Here is a 19,165-nt window from a genome sequence, read left to right on the forward strand (position 1 = left end):
TGGCCACAATGGCCAGAGCTGGGCCGATCCGAAGCCAGGAACTTCTTCCAGGTCTCCCACGTGGGTGCAGGGGCCCAAGGACTTGGACCATCCTCTACTGCTTTCCCAGGCCATAGCAGAGAGCTGGATTGGAAGTGGAACAGTCTGAACTCAACAAGCTCCTATATGGGATGCCAGCACTGCAGGTGGCGGCCCCAGTTCCCTTTTTCTTTTAACTTTCCATGGAATGCTTAGCATTTTCAGCTCTTTTTCTCCACCCCAAATAAATTCTTTTTGTATTATTATTGGAGTTCAACTCTGTATAGTCCTTCCTTCTGGTTAATTGCTGTCTTGACTGTTATACTACCAAATCAAAATTACAGCCACCCATCTACCAAGAGTGTAAATACTACCACAGAATTCACAGTCTTGATTATGTTGTTCGTGCCGCTTCCCCCTTCTTAAACATGTAACCGTTTCCATTTCCTCTTACCATGAGGCACAGATGGGGAATGGAGAAAATGAAAATAAGACCAAAAGATTCATTTTTTAAACTTTTATTTAGTACAGTTTATGGATTACAATGGATATCCCTCACATAACTTTCCTTCCACTCGCACCCCTCCCATCTCCTGCTCCCTCTCCCATTCCATTCACATCAAGATTCATTTTCAATTATCTTTATATACAGAAGATCGATTTAGTATATATTAAGTAAAGATTTCATCAGTTTGCACCCACACAGTATTTCAGTACTAGTTATAGCATTACTTCACATTGGACAACACATTAAGGACAGATCCCACATGGGATGTAAGTACACAGTGACTCCTGTTGTTGACTTAACAATTTGACACTCTTGTTTATGGCATCAGTAATCTCCCTAGGCTCTAGTCTTGAGTTGCCAAGGCTATGGAAGCCTTTTGAGTTCGCTGACTTCGATCTTATTCTGACAGGGTCATAGTCAAAGTGGAAGTTCTCTCCTCCCTTCAGAGAAAGGTACCTCCTTCTTTGATGGCCTGTTCTTTCTGCTGGGATCTCACTCCCAGAGATCTTTCATTTAGGTCCTCTTCCCACCGCCCCCCCCCCCCCCCCAGAGTGTCTTGGCTTTCTATGCCTGAAATACTCTCATGGTCTCTTCAGCCAGATCCGAATGCCTTAAGGGCTGATTCTGAGGCCAGAGTGCTATTTAGGACATCTGCCATTCTATGAGTCTGCTGTGTATCCTGCTTCCCATGTTGGATCGTTCTCTCCCTTTTTGATTCTATCAGTTAGTATTAGCAGACACTAGTCTTGTTTGTGTGATCCCTGACCAAAAGATTCTTGAAAAGTACTGGCACCCCTGCCCACCTAGCTATCAGGAGCCACACATATTCTAGGCTTTCAGCTACAAAACTGAATAGTAACACAGTGATTCCCTTCATCTACATTCAGAATGAGCTCCTGTCAAATCTAGTGTGCAATGCTTTCATGAATTCTTTTCTTATGATACATGTCACATCTGTAAAATATAAAATATCTCTAAAGCTGAAGAGAAATCAAAGGACAGCAATTCTTTTTCTTTTTTTTTTTAAAGAATTATTTATTTTTATTTGAAAGGCAGACTTAGAGTGAGAGACAAAGAGGTATTCCATTCACTGGTTTACTCCCCAAATGGCTGCAGTGATTGGGGCTAGGCCAGGCCAAAGCCAAGAACCAGAGCCTCATCTGAGTCTCCATGTGGAGGCAGGGGCCCAAGTACTTCGACCATCTTCTGCTCCTTTCCCAGGAGCATTAGTAGGGGACCGGATCAGAAGTGGAGTAGCCGGGACTCTTAACTGGCACCCATATAGGTTCGCAGGTGGGGCTTTACCTGGTATGCCACAGTGTAAGCCCCAGTAATTCTTCAATATATAAAACCCACAGGCCAGGCCAGCGCCGTGGCTTAACAGGCTAATCCTCCGCCTTGCGGCGCCAGCACACCAGGTTCTAGTCCCGGTTGGGGCACCGGATTCTATCCCGGTTGCCCCTCTTCCAGGCCAGCTCTCTGCTATGGCCCGGGAAGGCAGTGGAGGATGGCCCAAGTGCTTGGGCCCTGCACCCGCATGGGAGACCAGGAGAAGCACCTGGCTCCTGGCTTCGGATCAGCGAGATGCGCCGGCCGCAGCGGCCATTGGAGGGTGAACCAACGGCAAAAAGGAAGACCTTTCTCTCTATCTCTCTCTCACTATCCACTCTGCCTGTAAAATAAATAAATAAATAAATAATTAATTAAAATCTTAAAAAAAAAAAAAAACCCACAGGCCCAAATTACTCATTACTTAGGAAGAGCCACCCCAGGGGGCATTTACTTTTCTGGGACTCAGTCTAATGGCATAAAGTAGCCTTTGTTCCACATATACTCTTCAGTATTATCTACATGTTTTCTTATCATCCTATGAATTCTTTACTCCAGGATCATGCCGCCAAAGGGGACTTTTGTTTTTCAGCTTTGCATCTGTTTTCTCTAGTTGTTGTTGTTGTTATTCCTTTCAATGGTTTCAGTACCCTCAACTTGTCTGCTACTGTGTTCTGAACCCAGATTACCTTCATTGAACTTGTTTCTCTATCTCCTTTTAAAATTGTCTTTTTGTTAATTGAATAAAATAAAACCACTCCAGTTGTTCTCTTTATGGCAACAGAGGAAATAAGACTTTCTTCATTAACATCTGCCATGGATTTAAGGGATATTCAGGCACACAAAAGCATACAAACATGTCCAGTTCTCAACAACCCTCAGATGATGAGATTTGGAATGTTCTGGAACTCTGATCACTCTTTGCAGAATTAGGTCTGAGTTCAGCAGATACTTCCCTTTGTAGTGAGGAGAGAGAAGAAGAGGGGCTAAATTCATATGTAATTCTGTGCCTTGTCCAGAACTTTTGGAGTTGTTTTAACCACAAGTTCTGGGAAAAGAGGCCACTATAATGAAAAGTACTATGGACACTGGTTATTATGACTTTTAAAAACACACATTACCACTTACATTCCCAAATAAGAATAAATAACATAGAGGTACAGATGGGTGAAGGGAAAGATAATATAAGGACTTGAAATTAAAACTCTATTTTTTCAACAGGAAAGAAGAATAAGCTACGAGTTTACTATCTGTCATGGTTAAGAAACAGAATACTACACAATGACCCAGAAGTAGAAAAGAAACAAGGCTGGATCACTGTTGGGGACTTGGAAGGCTGCATACATTACAAAGTTGGTGAGTCTCAAGACATGGAAGTATGATTTTGGTGTGTCTACTAGTCAGAGTCATTCAGTTAAGCTTTACTCCGTTTTTTTTCTGTTTGATGATGCATGTGTGACCAGTTTCATGTGGCTGGAATCTTAATTATACTCATGTTATTCCCAAAAAATCAGATGATGAAGTTCAAAGAATGCATTCAGAATAACATCCTAGGCTCCAGTTTGAACCTTTATATTTAGTTCCTCCCAAAGGCCCATTAAAATGATGGTAAAGGAATAAAAACACCATAAAACTTCAAGGACAAAGAGACTGAGAAGAAAAGCCAGCAAACAAGAAATGTCAGTAAAATTGGTCAAGGGTAGCTGGGTGAGTAGGAAGCAGACATAGCAGACCAGGAAATGATGAATTCTAATCTATAGTAAAGAAAATCATCAAAATCAGTCTAGTTTCTCAAAACAAAACCAGAAAAGCCCAGGATCTGAGGCCCCAAAATAATCTAATATGGGTGTGTAGGATGAGACTGGAGGTATAAGGACTTTCAGACAGTTAATTGGCAGGATTCCAATGTGCTCATCCCAACAGGCAGGTGCTACCCTCTCTAACTGCAATAGAAGAGCAAGGGCTTGGAAGCCAATGTGATGGTGGGAATACCCTGAGGACACACTCACACTCCTCCTGCCCCTATCTAGTTCCCCAAATGTTGGCAGCCATGCTACTACTTCCAAGGGAGAGACTGAAAGATTTGTCTTTAGAGAAACAAAGTGACCAGAAAGAAGAATACAGGCCCTCATAATTGAAGCTCCATGAAGAAGGCTCACTGCCTAACTACTCTGGAATGAATCCCAGCAGGTAATAAGCCCACCTGTAAAGACAGCAGAGAAATCCACGAATAGGAAGGGAATGCAAACAGCACGATCAAACATTGTGGGGTGGGGAGAGAAAGTTTAAATAAAGGAAGGAGAGGAGGAAGAAAGACAATAAAATATCACAGAGGCTAGAAAAATGGTTTTATAAAAGAATAAGGGTATTAGTATTTTTTAATTTTAACAGATATCTGAAAATCATACGTAATTATGAGGTTCTATGCAGTATTTCATTACATATACACATTATTTAATGTCCAGTCAGGGTAAATATATTTGTCCTTTTAAGCATTTAATATTTCTTTATAGAGCAAACATCTAAAGTTCTATCTTCTAGGTTTTTCTTTATAGAACAAAACATTATTTATAATGACCCTCTTGTACAGTATATTGCCAGAACTTCTCACTTCCTCCCTAGCCTGTGGTAGCCATCATTTTATTTTTAACTTCTATGAAATCCCCTATCTTTTAGACTCTCTAAAAGAGTGATATCATAAGATATCTGTCCTTCCGTGCCTGGCTTATTTCAGTTAACGTAATGAGCCCCAGTTCCATCCATGGTATAAATTTCAAGATTCCATGCTTTATAGGCTGGGTATATTCCATTGTGTGTATGTAGCACATGTTCTTCAGCCATTCGTCAGTGGATGGATACTGAGGTTGTTTCCATTTGTTAGCTGTTGTGAATAGTGGTGCAGAAAACATGGGACTGCAGGTATTTCTTTGACCGAAGAATTTAATTTCCCTTGGATATATACCTAGGAGTGGGATTGCTGAATCATATACTAGTTCTATTTTTCGTTTTCCGAGGAACTTCCACACTGTTTTCCACAATGTCTGTACCAATTTACATTCCCACCAAAAATGTGCAACAATTCACTTTTTTCCACATCCTTACCAACATCAGCTTTATCTTTTTTATAAGTCAGTCTTACAAGTGAGGTGATATCTCATTTGATTTACATTTCCCTGATTAGTGATGTTGAACATTTATGTACCTATTGACCATCTATATGTCGTCTTTGTGAAATATCTCTTTCAATCTACTGTCCATTTTAAAAATTGGATTATTTATTTCTTATTGTTTCTGTTTCCTATATATTCTGGGTAGGAACCCTTTGTCAAAAACTTTGCAGATATTTTCTTCTATTCTTAGGTTGTCTCTTCACTGTTTTTTTGTTATGCATAAGCCCTTTAGCCTCATGTTTATTTTTGCTTTAATATCCTGGCTTTTCGTATGATCCAGAAAATGCTGCCTCTCTGAAGTCCTGAAATGTTTTCCCAAAAGTTTGAAAATGTCAAGTCTCACATTTGAGTCTTTAATCCACTTTGAATAGATTTTTGTCCATGGTGAGAGATAGTGACCTAGTTTCAGGCTTCTGTATGAGGATATCCAAATTTCCCAGCACCATTTATTAAAAAAAATCCTTTTTTTATTTTCAAAAAATTTATTTTCAAAAATCCTTTTTCCAGTGCATATTCTTTTCTTCATTTGCCTAATTGTTCTAGCAAGTTCTCTGTCACTCATCAGTTGGCTGCAGATGTATGGGTTTGCTGCTAGTTACCCTGTTCCACTGGTCTATGGATCTGTTTTTATGCCAATACCATATTATGTTATTACTGTAGCTTTGCAATGTATTTTAAAGGGAGGTAGTATAATGCCTCCTACTTTGTTCTGTTTGCTCAAGACTGCTTTGGCTATTTTGGGTCGTCTATGATCTCATATGGATTTTAGTTTGTTTTTTTTCTACTTCTATGAAAAATGTCATTGAGATTTAGATAGTGTTGCATTGAATCTGTAAATTGCTTTGGGTAATATGCACATTTCAATGACGCTGATTCTCCAATCCATTAACATGAGGTATCTTTTTATTTATTTGTGTCTTCTTCAATTTCTTTAATCACTGATTTATCATTTTAATTGCAGAGGTCTTATGCCTCTTTGGTTAAATCTATTCCTGAATGTAAGTGGCATCATTTTCTTGTTCTATACCTTGGAGAGAAAGCTTTCAGCTTTTCCCCATTCAATATGATGTTAACTGTTAGCCTGTTATATATGGCATTTATTATGTTGAGGTATGTTCCTTCTATACCTAATTTGGTCAGTTTTTATCATGAAGAGATGCTAAATATATCAAATTCCTTTTCTGCATCTGTTGAGATGGTCATATGATTTTTTCTTTCAAACTGTCATTATTTTGCAAATGTTGAACCATCCTTGCATCCCTGGGATGAATCAAACTTGGTTGTATTTAATGATCATTTTAATGTGCTGTTGGATTCGATTTGTTCATATTTTTGTTGAGGAATTTTGGATCTGTGTCCATCAAACATATTGGTCTGTGCTTTCATTTATTGTTGTGTCCTTGTCTGGTTTTATTATGAAGGTACTGTTGGTCTTATTGAATGAATTAGTAATAATTCAGTTTCTATTTTTGAATTAAAAAGGGTTGGTGTTAATTATCCTTTAAATGTTTAGTAGCACTGGGCAGTGAAGCCATCTGATGTTGGGCTTTTCTTGGATGGGAATTTTTTATTGATTTAATCTCAATACTTGTTATTGTTCTGTTTAGGTATTCATTTCCTCATGATTCAGTCTTGTACTCTAAGTGTCCAAGAATTTTTCATTTGGTCAGTTTTTATCATGAAGGGATGCTAAACATATCAAATTCCTTTTCTGCATGAATGTGTTGACATAATTTTTCCTAGTAATCTCTAAAAACCTTTAGCATTTCCATGGTGCCAATAGTAATGTCTCCATTTTCATCTTCATGTATCTGAGTCTTCTCTTTTTTTCCTGGTTAGTCTAGCTAAGGGTTTATCAATTTTGTTTATCTTTTCAAAGAACCAGCCTTTCATTCCGTAGATTTTGGGAGTATTAGTCTCCATGTCAGTTGTGCTCTGAACTTTATTATTTCCTTTGTTTTGTTTTTCTAGTTCCTTGAGATGCACTGGTGAGCTGTTCATGTCTTTTTCCTTTTCTGATGCAAGCATTGATTGCTATAAATTTTCCTTTAGTACTGCTTATGCTGTATCATAGGATTTGGAATGTTGTGTTTCCATTCTTATTTTTGGGAAATTTTTTTTAATTTCCTGCTTGATCTCTTCCTTGATTCATTGGTTGTTCAGGAGCAAGTTGTTTAATTTCCAGGCAATTGTGTAGTTTCCAAAGTTTTTCTTGTTATTTATTTCTAGATTTATTGCACTGTGGTCAGAAAGATACTCAATATGAATTTTATTGTAAACTATCTGAGATATGTTTTATGACCTACTGCATTATCTATCCTGGAAACTGATGTGTGCGCTGTTGAAAAGAATGTGTATTCTGCGCTGTAGGATGGAAATTTCTGTAACATCTGTTTGGTCCAGTTAATCTAGAGTGCAATGTATTTTTCTTTTTTTTAAGATTTATTTTATTTATTTGAAAGACAAGAGTGACAGAGAGAGAGATCTTCCATCCACTGATTCACTCCCCAAATGGCCACAATGGCTGGAGCTGCGCCGATCAGGAGCCAGGAGCTTCTTCTGGGTCTCTCACGCGAGTGCAGGGGCTCAAGGACTTGGGCCATCTTCTACTACTATCCCAGGCCAAAGCAGAGAGCTGGATCTGAAGAGGAGCAGCCAGGACTAGAACCAGTGCCTATATGGGATGCCAGCGCTTCAGGCCAGGGCTTTAACCCACTGTGCCACAGTGCCGGCCTCTCTAGAGTACAATTGAACTCTGCTGTTTCTTTGTTGATTTTCTGTCTAGATGATCTATTTCTGAAAGTGGGATGTTAAAGTCCCTACTATTGTTATATTGGATTATCTCTCCCATTAGTCTGTTAATATTTGCTCTAAGTATCTGGGTGCTGCGATATTTGGTGCAAATATATTTATATGTGGTATTTCTTCTTGCTGGGTTGAACATTTATTTATTATATAATGATCTTCCTGGCCTCTTTTTACTGCTTTTGATTTCATTCAATTATACCTGATAGAAGAATGGCTACTCTTGCTTTCTTTTGGGTTCCATAAGCATGGACTGTCTTGTTCTATCCTTTACTTTTCAGTCTGTGTCCTTAGGTTAGAATGAGTTTGTTTAAAGAAGCATATACTTGAATCTTATTTTTTTTAATCCAATAGTCACTCTATTTTAATTGGAGAATTTATTCCATTGATATTTTAGGTAATTATTGATAGGCAAGGTCTTACTGCTGCCATTTTGATACTTGTATTTTTATTGTTATTCATTTTTCCCCCTCCATTACAATCTTCATTTGTGATTGATGTTTTTTCTGGTGGTGTGCTTTGATTTCTTATCTTGGCTAACTCTGTCATAGGTTCTTGCTTTGTGATGATGCTTACAAAAACTGCTTTTGGGTATAAAAAGCTATCTTGAAATGATAACAATTTTTAAAAGATTTATCTGAAATGAGGAGTTAGAGAGAAAGAGAGAGAGATCTTCCATCCTCTGGTTCACTCCGCAAATGGCCACAATGGCCACAGCTGGGCCTATCTCCCATATGGGTGTAGGGGCCCAAGGTCTTGGGCCATCCTCTACTGCTTTCCCAGGCCATAGCAGAGAGCTGGACCAGAAGTGGAACAGCTGAGACTTGAGCTGGCTTTCACATGGGATGTCAGCACTGCAAGCAACGGCTTCATCCACTACAGCACAGCACCAGCCCCAACGTAGTAATTATTTTTTTTTTAAATAGCCTGTCTTCAAGCTCTCCAGTTCTTCTATTCTTCATCTATTCAGCTACTAACAATGCCTTCTATCACCTTTTTAATTTCACTTAGTGTACATTTCAGATGAAGGATTTCTGCTTGGTTTTATATAATTACTCCCATCTCTCTATTAAATCTCTCAGAACATTGAATTGTTTCTCTGTGTTCTCTTGAATCTTGTTGAGTTTCCTTAAAACAGCAGTTTTGAAATCTCCATCCACAAGCACGTGGGAGTTTCAATTCCTAGATGGTTAGTTTCTGGCACCTTATTTGCTCTTAATGTAAGGTTGTTTCCCTTGAAGGTCCTTGATATGGGTGTACAACATCATCTGTATTGAAGGATTTGTTGTAGTAATCTGGCTTCATTTATGTCTGTCTTTCTAGAAATTCTGTGTTTATTTTCTCTGAGCTTATGGATACTTCTGCTATTACAGCACTAGATAGCACCCTAAGTGGTGGCTGGTTGTAGGTCACTGCTGATACGTCTTTCTGATCCAGTCCTACAATATTCCCCAAAAACTCACATTTGTCCCAAATCTGTAGTTGGTGTGTTGTTAAGTATGAACTGGGGAAGTGCCTTAAGGGGCAGTCTGTCACTATAATCCTCTTCCTGGGCCTGTAGTAGACTGAGATTCCTTGTCTTTGTACCCAAATGCTGTGATGCTAGATCACCTCTGAGGCCCGCAGCCTAGCAGGAGTAGTACGGTCTGGGGGATGGACCAAAGCTCACCCTGCTATGGTCTGTCTGCTGCTGATGTGGACTTGTTGTTCACTGCCACACACCTAGCAGCCCCTGGTGATGCTGACTGGGATATAAGATGATTAGCTGAAACCACGGAGTTCTGCTGGGCACTGAAGCCAGTCTGGAGGCACTGGCCTGGGACTATTAGGATCTGCTCAAAGCTGAGTTTTATTAGCCTGGCCCTGAGTTGCAAAACAGTCTTGTGATTCTTTATTGACTGCCCAAGGTGGAAGGAGAGCTGATAGAGGCAGCTCCTCAGCTACTGAGGCAAGCCCTGGCTGGATCATACCCGGGTCTCAGTCACCAGGCCCATGACCATCTGGTGGTGATAGTGGTGATACAAACCAAGGCAAGTCTGTCTCACCAGGGAGTAAGTTTGTACCTGAGACTAGGGCAAGTCTGGAGACTGTCCACAGACACTGGGATAGGGATGGAAACCATTGGGATCTGCCCAACATGGGGCTTTTTACCAGCCCAGTACTGAGTCCCAGGGTACAGTCCCGTGGCCTTTTGCTTTCTTTCCAAGGTTGGAAAGGGCAATAAAGACAGCCCTCTGGCTGCCCAGGCTAGTCCTACCTGGGCCCAACACTCACAGGTCCCTACAGAATCTGGAGAGAGTCAGCCAAGGCCCACCCTGGGGATGGCGTGACACACACAAGTACTGATCTCTGCCTGTGCTAGGCAAGTCTAGAGCTTAAGTATGTGAGCAAGAGTGTTTTGTGGAGTGGCAGATATACGTGGTTAAAGCCTTAGGTCTTTACAGGTGCTGGAACTTGGCACAGCAGATTCCACTCTGATGTCTAAAACATGGGTGCTAAACTCCCTCTCGTGGCTTCTCTGTGGCTGGAGGTTTGCTATCTGCTGGCAGTTGGCAGGGGAGTGTGTGTGCCACAGGCCAGCTGGCTGTGAAGCCTCCAAATATTCCAGAGGTAAAGGTCTGAAATTTTCACAGTGGGCCTGGCGCTGGGGTTGTTTGTTCTTCTCCCAAGCAGGAGGTGTCTCTCTACACCATGCTCCTTGGATGGAGGTGGAAAGACACAGGCAGTTCTTTCCTTCTTGATTTCTTCAATGGGACTTTTCCCATGATTAGAGCAAAATGCGGCACTGTGGTCTCTCAGCTGGCTCTGTAGTTCTTGTCGAAGGTGACTTGCTGTGTTCACATCGGTGTCTGTGTGAGCAGGTGGTGGCCAGAGCTTCTTACTCAGCCACCATCTTACTTAGTCCCACCTTAAAGAATAAAGTGATTTTAAAAGCTGAAACAAGGGGATGGGAGGCCACTCAGGAACCCAAGGAAAAAATCAGAAACTGTAATATTTTGACAGGAATAGAAAGTGTAACAGATGTGTTAGAAGATAAAGATGAAGAAATCTCTTAGGAAGTAGAAAAAGGAAAGAAAAAAATGAAAAGAGAAGTCCAAGGGGTTCAAACATCTAAGTTATAAGTGTTTTGGAAAAAAGAGAAGGTAAGAAATATGAAGAGGAGGAAAGGATACGAGAAAATGTTTTTAAAAGTAAAGGGTTTTAAATCCCAGATTTAAAGGATTCTGAATAAGTCTGAGTTAGTACTCAGGAGAGTGAGTGAAAAAAACACAGAAGACTCACAATGTATATCAACATGATAGCTGAACGCCAGGACGTGAGGAGGTCCATAAAGCTTCCAGACTAGAAGTAAATGGGAAAACACTCTGTGTTAGAGACTGTCCCACGGCGGCCTGGGACTGCTCAGCAATGATACTAGCAGCTTAGAAGACAATGAAGAAGGCCTGTATTTCTAACACTTGAACACGACTGTGTAAGATTTTTCAGAGAAGTTTTATTATAAGGACATGTACTGATAAACTTATCTAAATGCATTTAATTATAATGCATTTTATTATAAGGACATGTATCTGTACACGGAATCCACTGCTCTCCAGCTCAGCACAGTACTAGGCACATACCTAACAATTAAGAAGTGTTTGTTAAGAAAGAAACCCATATTCAAAGGACACAGCAGTATTCACAAAGCAGACCACATAGGGGAGTGTTTCCACAGCAAGATGATGAAACAGAAGATGAAATAGAAGCTATTATCTGTTCCACTGCACATTTTTGTTTAGGAATCAGAATTACTTGGTACCGTCTAACTGGATACTCTGCAATTCTAATGTTCTTCTTGTCTTCTGTTAAATTATCAAACATGCATCTCATTCAGACTCGTGTGCATTGTTTGGTCGTCTTTTGGAGATAGCAGACTTCTTTAAGCAAAGGCCTTGTTTTCAGGAAAAAGCAATGTAACTTAAGAGATTTTATGGACAGACTTGAAGCTGTTTCTAAACGTTTCTCTGATAAAGCCTTTAAAATTTCCTGTGAGTATTTTCCATTTGGCTGCAGATATCCAGTCTGCCATTAGCTTTTCTAACATTTCTGACCTCTTTCGAATCATTCCTGTCTCTCTGCGTTGTCCTGATATCAGTAGGCTGGTGTGTGTCCACACATGTAGGGTGACATGTAACCAGACAGCAATGCTTGATAATTAGCATTTGGAAAATTGACATACTGTAATCCTCAGTTATCCAAATAACTTGCAGTCACCATTTTGTTTTTCTTGTGAATTTCCAGCCACGACAACCCTGAGATCCTCTTGTAGCACAGGATTATTCAGCATATTCAAATTCTCATAAAATTTCAAAACTATAAGAACAAAACAATCAAATTGTATATGCAAGAGCCATTTAAAGTATTTATTTCACTTGAACTACAGTATGTTCTCAGCAGTTTTGATTCTCAAGGCTATTTTAAGTTTTAATTTTGAGTCTTTTCCTAGGTTTCGGGTGAGGAAATCTTAAAAGAGATCATGTCATAAAGAGTTTATATCATGAAAAATCATGAAGACAACGATTGAAAATTTAACATGTTATCTAAATAGATTAAAATTTTTCTTATGAAATCTCTTTAGGAAACAGACTATTATGTTCAGAAATTATTGTACACTGGTAGCTTCTAAATTTTTCCCTTTTATTTTTTTTAAAGATTTATTTACTTGAAAGTAAGAGGTACAGAGATAGAGGTATTCCATCTGCTGGTTCACTTCCCAAATGGCCGCAATGGCTCACACTGAGCCAGGCTGAAGTCAGCAGCCAGCAGCTTCTTCCAAGACTCCCATGTGGGTACAGGGGCCCAAGCACTTGGGCCATCCTCTGCTGCTTTCCCAGCTTCATTGTCAGGGAGTGGGATCAGAAGTAGAGCAGCCAGGACTTCAACTGGCACCCATATGGGATGCCAGTGCCATAAATGGTAGCTTTACCCACTATGCCACAGTGCCGGCCCTGGTTTCTAAAATTTCTAAGAAACATAAACAAGCAATTATTTCATTCAATAATTAGAATTCAAACCTGAATAATAAGCAAATGGCAGTCTTTGTGTCTCTACTTGTTTCCTAATTTTTCTACCATCCTGCCAGCTCTGTTACTTACATGTCAGTGAACATAAAAGCCAGGCAAACTAACATAAAGGAAATTACATAGATTCTTAGTACAATGAATATTAACATCTAGATCAAGTGGCTAAAGATAATCATAGGATGAATAAAAGAGCCTTTAATAAAAAGCAAAATTCCCCAGTATTCTATCAACGAAGTACACTAAATGCACACCAGTTGCATCATCTTCAGGGGTGTGTGTGTGTGTGTGTGTGTTGTTTTTGTTGTTGTAGCTTATACATTCATTAACACAAATAACTTGAATAAATATATGTACTTTTTCATAATTTTTCTATTACAGTTAAATATGAAAGGATTAAATTCTTGGTGATTGCCTTAAAGAATGCTGTGGAGATATATGCTTGGGCTCCTAAACCATATCATAAGTTCATGGCATTTAAGGTAAGCAGGCATGTGCTTATTCTTTTTATTTTCAGTTTCTGCCACTTCTGTTTTCCACATAAGCCAGCACCAGTTTTCCTATGTGTAAAAGCCTATTTTAGATATATAGGTACTCTTCATTATTTTAAAATACTAGAAAATTCTATGAAGTTATTCAAAATTGAAATTTGTATGCCCACCTCTATTTGAGGTCTGTAAATCATCAACTTCAAGAGCAAATTAATATGGGATGGTTACTGGGCTAACCATTGTTAATGATAGTATTCAATACTTGCTGTAAAGCTATCCGAACTAGGGTGCTGATATTTTGTCTGAAAAGGGCAGACCAGTGGCAGCACTCAAGGTTGAACTGAGTCTCCAAATACTGTAATCCTCCTCAATTTTTCTGGGTAAAGTCATGAAAACTCAGGATGCCCATAAATCCACACTGCTATTAGACTTCTCTGAAACGAATACTGAAGGGGACCTAGTTTCTCTGTATTCTTCAGTTCTGATTGCCTTTTCATTTTTCACTTTGTCTGAGTCCATGGTTGGATTGGTCACTCATGAGATTCAATAGCAGCGGGATGGGGAGATTCTAGCTCTGTTGATACCAGTTTATGAAAGCTGACCCCTAAATGCTGGCAAGACCAGTACTTGCAGGCACCCTTATATATTCAGTGCTGCGTGGCCCTTCCACAGCCCATGGGACCTAATCTATATTCTCTCATTTTCTCCATATCTCATTGCCACTCACTTTTTCTCCCTTTGGCTCGTTACTCATGTCTTTATTCATTGTTTCTTGCCACATAGGGCAGGTGAGGGCAGAAGCTGCCCTTGGAATGCTACATAGATCTTCTCTGAGGCTTAATCACCCCACTTGCATCCTGTTCCCCTAGTACAAGTAGATCATTTGTGATGTGCTCAGGAAGATCAATCCATCAATGGAAATGGGCTCACATCCATAGACCCACTTTTATGGAATGAAATTTTTGTAATATATTTTAATAATAACACTTATGAGGTGACTCCTAAAACCTAAAGTGCTGCTGCTATTCTGGCAAAATCTCTATTTGCAAAAAGATTGTTAATCAAAATCCTATTCCCATTCTGGTTCTGAAGTTTGTCATTGGTGTAATAGCCAAAGCACAGAAGACTGCAGAATGCTATGTTCAGCAGACCAGACCAGGGCCTGGAAAGAGGGGGAAAAAAGCATAGGCAAGAGCTTGAATCAGGACTGCATAGCTAGCAGGGGTCAAGAAGGCCAGGAGGCTACTGCTTCTGATGCTGTGAATATGATATTAGCAAAAGACAAGCAGAGAGGAGTCTGTAAGGGGCAGTGATATTATTGTCAAGGCGACTGTGGTTTTTCAAATCTCCAAGATTTCAAGTCTTTTCAAATAATGGCAAAGGCAAACACTTGACATCTACTTTGGGTTAGGCCCTGGATCAAAGCACACAGAAACTTGATAAACCTGGCAAGAGCTTTCTTTGTTCTGTCTCCAGTTAAATTCTAGTAGGCAGAATAAGCCAGAAGTCGTGTGACGTGCCACCTCTACCTCTTTCTGTTACCTACACCCAAGTCTCAGATTGCAACACTGAGTTTAGAGATAATAGCACTTTGACACCCACTTAATCTCTGAAGGACATCGTACCCAGAACATGCGCATTAACCCTGAGCAGGCTGCCTGCCCAGGCCTGGTGGCTACATGGGAAAAACAGCCCAGAGAGATGTCTGCACTTTGTCCAGAGGACAAACAGCAGAAATAAACAGCAGAGAACAGCTGTACCCAGTCACCATGTTTTTTTTAAGTCTACAGTGACACTATCAAAATTGAGAGCTGTAAACCTTCATCCTATCCCTAAAGAGGAAAGGAGAAAGGGGCATAAGTAGGTGCTATACTCCTTCTTCTTAGAGCCTGAATATGAATAGTCTGAAAAGCTAAAGAGAATTCTCCTAGCTTTTCAATTTAAGAAAGCCACAAATTAACTTCCTCCTGATAATGTCTAAAGGAAAAAATCCTGAAGATAACCTCTTTGAATGATGGAGATACTAATGGGGTGATTTTTAAAGTCTTTTGCAGATCTCCAGCACAAGCCCCTGCTAGTTGATCTCACCGTAGAGGAAGGTCAAAGGTTAAAGGTTATTTTTGGCTCACACACTGGTTTCCATGTAATTGATGTTGATTCAGGAAACTCTTATGATATCTACATACCATCTCATGTAAGTTCCCAGAAGCGTATGCAAAAAGATTTGTTTCTGTGTAGAAATCCTGCATTTACTAATCAGTAAAGCACATGGGTCTTTGTCTCTTGCTGAGTAAACAGAATGTTTTTAATACCTAAAACATGTCGATTTAACTAATTTTTACAACTTTGTAAAACTGAGTAACGTAATAGAATCACTTGATACTCTATGTGTTATCTCTTTGGATGTTAGATTAAAACCCTTTGATATTTTTCCCTCAGGGCATGAATTTTTCAAAGTAGCTCATTTTTAGTTTCTGAAGGGAGACTGGTTCTTTTGATGTGGAAGAAAGCGAATGCCCAGATAAGAATTTCTTGGAGGAAGTCCTTTATCTGCTGTTTTCACTTCAGCCTCAGAGCAGCATGGTGTCCTATCATGAGACACAGGAGCTTATACCCTGGCTCTGTAGCATGTGTTAGCTTTGTCATGGTACATTAGGTAGCCTCTCCAGCCCTCAACTTTCACACCTTAAAATGGGGGTAAAAGGGCTATCCCACAGAGTAATCATCAGCACAGAATGAGGCAATGGACCTAAAATCCTGGCAAAGGACCCTGCAGACTGCTCTTATTTACAATAGAATAGTCAAATCCCTGTAAAGACATGTTACTTCAAACATGACTCTTAAAGGGAAATGCAGCACCTGAATCTCCTTGGGAGAGCTGGTAGAAGGTACACTGTATGCCTTGTACATAATCCCAATACTGCATTACAGTAGAGACTGTTTATCAGGCAAGCCTGAGGCCTAATCTGTTGCTGATTGGTATTTTTGAGAGTTTGAAGATTTCTCTCTAAAGAAATACATGAGTTGGAAAACCTTGTTTTATTTACTACATTACACACATATGGGCACACAGAGTTGTCATTCATTGCACAGTACAACTTTTCTCCACGTGCATACAAGGACTCCCAGCGTCAGCTCTCAAGCAGCAGCTGGGCTCAGCATCACTGTGTTCATCCTCAGTGACCTCATTCTTATCCGTACATACACACTGGGCTGCCATGACAGGCTCACCCAGGGGATCTCAGCAGCACCAGGCTGCTTTTCCTAGTGCAAGCCCATTGACACATATTAGTGTGATTTTGAAATGAGTGGTTCAAAACTGTTTTCTAAGAGAACCATCAATTTGGATTATTCCAGTAGGTAGGCAACCAGATAAATAATCTGTTATACACTCACAGCCTACTTAGTAGGAGTTCATATGGGCATCCCATTTAGGCCATCTCCCTCAGATTAGTTGATCCTGTGTTCCTCATCATTTTAGAAGCAGTACTAAGTTTATATTCAACATGGTTTTTTTGACACATCACTGGTTAACTTAAAGTGAATTTCAAGCTCTAGAATGAAAATAGAAAGAAAAACTGTTTATTGCAGTTCTTAGAGATGAATAGTCAAGATGCTATCTTATTTTTAAACAAATAATGGTTGGCCTTTCTTTGTCTTCTAGATTCAGGGCAATATCACTCCTCATGCTATTGTCATCTTGCCTAAGACAGATGGAATGGAAATGCTTGTTTGCTATGAGGATGAGGGGGTGTACGTAAACACCTATGGCCGGATAACTAAGGATGTGGTGCTGCAATGGGGAGAAATGCCCACGTCTGTGGGTAGGTTAACCATTCCTTATCTCCTTCAGCAGTTACACCCCCCAAATGAAACGAAAATCAAGAAATGTGAAACAACCATTTGATTCCACAAAAAAAAAAAAGTCTGTGAATAACACTTGTAAGACTTGCTTTGTCTGTTTATCTCAAGTCGTTTGTCATTTTTGTGGTTAAGATGTGAACAGATGCTGTGAGTTATTGCCCATCTAATGTTTTTAATGCAGTTTTGGAAATTCCTTTTGACAGCCTACATTCATTCCAATCAGATAATGGGCTGGGGCGAGAAAGCTATTGAGATCCGGTCAGTGGAAACAGGACATTTGGATGGAGTATTTATGCATAAGCGAGCTCAAAGGTTAAAGTTTCTATGTGAAAGAAATGATAAGGTAAATCCGTTTCAACATTTGCATTAGTGTTTGCATTTTAAGAGACCACCAGGTACCTGTGAAACCTTCATTCTCCTTTATACTGATTTGAATCACATCTGTGTTAAACAATTCAATATCTTGAAATGGCATTATTTGGTTTGATTCATGTGAACACTTGAAGCTTATTACATATCAAAAAAAGACATGAAGATATATAGAAATTTTTTGTAAACTCTTAGCAACTTTTGTGTCCTGCAAGCCGTTTGATGACTCAGCACAAGGCCCAAATTATCTGAAGCACTTAGAGCAGCTGGCCCATCATTAATCACCTCACAGTGGGTCAACTTTCTATTCCGTGTTTAGACTTTTCACAAAGTCACTGCGGGACTACCCCATCATGTTACATTTACCTTTCAGTGTGAAACATTTGGTGTGTAGAAGTGTAAACTTTTTTAAAATGTCACCCATTCCTTAAGAAATGCACAATCACAAACTCAACTAGTGCCATGTCCTGTGTCATTCCAGCCATGTTTCCTCTGAAATGTCGTAGGGGGACTGTGTTCCAGTGACATGGGCTGTGTCCATCTAGTGTGATCTGGCGTGATCAGTCACCTCAAGGGGTATTCTGCAGCAGTGCTGTTTCTACCCTGCCCTCTAGAGCATAACCTAGAATGTTTAGTAGCTAAGCTGTACTACATTTGTGAAGTCATCCTTTGTGGCTGTGGCCAAAATAGAAATACTGTTCCCCAAACAGCTGTACAAAGATATGATGTGTTGAAGTACTGTACATCTCTTAGTCCATCTAGTTCCCCAGGGGCAAGGCTGGTGGTGTAGGTCTAGACTGTATGAGACTGTGGCCAACCTCTCTCACCTGGTGTGGTCTGGGGTGATCAACAGTTGTGGGTTTCCAAGGTGGTTCCAGGGACTTAACAGAGCAGGTTAGAAAGTAAAACTAACTTAGTAAAACTCCAGTACCCACTCAGCCTCAGGAATAAGAAGACTGTGGAGACCCGCCCCGGCAGTCCTGTTCCCAAGCTGTGCCACACCCTCAGGAGTAGGCTGAGGACCACACCAGTGTCTAGAGCCCTAGGCTTAGAGCTCAGGACACACAGCTTAGAGAGAAAAGCAGCCCTTTCTTCCCCTCATTGTGGTTTTCCGTCTGTCCTTCCCCATCTTGATTCACTGACCCTAAGAGTAGCTTTAATTTCATATGTAGCATTAGCTGAATGACAAGCATTTCCACCAAACTTCCCAACAGAGTTGTTGGAAAAGAGCATTCTTCTGAAGAAGTTGTGGAGATGAAGTAGCAGAGACTTTATACTAGTGACAAAAGCAAATGCCTTGGACCAAAGTTAGATGTTGGCTGATTGAAGGGCTATACCACAGCCCCAAATAGTTTCCGGGGCAGTGGAAACTTTACATTCAGCTCAAGCAAGCGGCAACCCAAATTTTGCTCATTTCTCTCAGTTGTTTGCTAAAATGATTTAGCAGACTCAGACCTAATGGACTGTGGTTCTCCTTATTAATGCCATTATCTCACCTGGCTTAGGATCTGCCGACATCAGCAGAGAGCCACATGTGAACTCTTGACATGC

At 40.1% G+C, this 19,165-nt stretch overlaps 1 protein-coding gene across 4 annotated transcripts in view; it reads left to right on the forward strand.

The window, feature by feature from the left end:
• The window catches only part of TNIK (TRAF2 and NCK interacting kinase), a 388,730-nt gene that overhangs the window by 366,583 nt on the left and 2,982 nt on the right, over nt 1–19,165 (forward strand). For 3 of the 4 annotated variants that reach the window (XM_062211854.1, XM_062211863.1, XM_062211880.1), the window contains 5 exons: nt 3,077–3,211; nt 13,272–13,372; nt 15,426–15,575; nt 17,046–17,205; nt 17,449–17,588. In XM_062211854.1, coding sequence (XP_062067838.1) covers nt 3,077–3,211; nt 13,272–13,372; nt 15,426–15,575; nt 17,046–17,205; nt 17,449–17,588 — 686 coding nt within the window. The remainder of the gene's footprint in view (nt 1–3,076; nt 3,212–13,271; nt 13,373–15,425; nt 15,576–17,045; nt 17,206–17,448; nt 17,589–19,165) is intronic. The other variant, XM_062211872.1, reaches the window with a different exon arrangement.

Source organism: Lepus europaeus, chromosome 2 (assembly GCF_033115175.1).
Source record: "Lepus europaeus isolate LE1 chromosome 2, mLepTim1.pri, whole genome shotgun sequence".
In the NCBI taxonomy this organism is placed as follows: domain Eukaryota; kingdom Metazoa; phylum Chordata; class Mammalia; order Lagomorpha; family Leporidae; genus Lepus; species Lepus europaeus.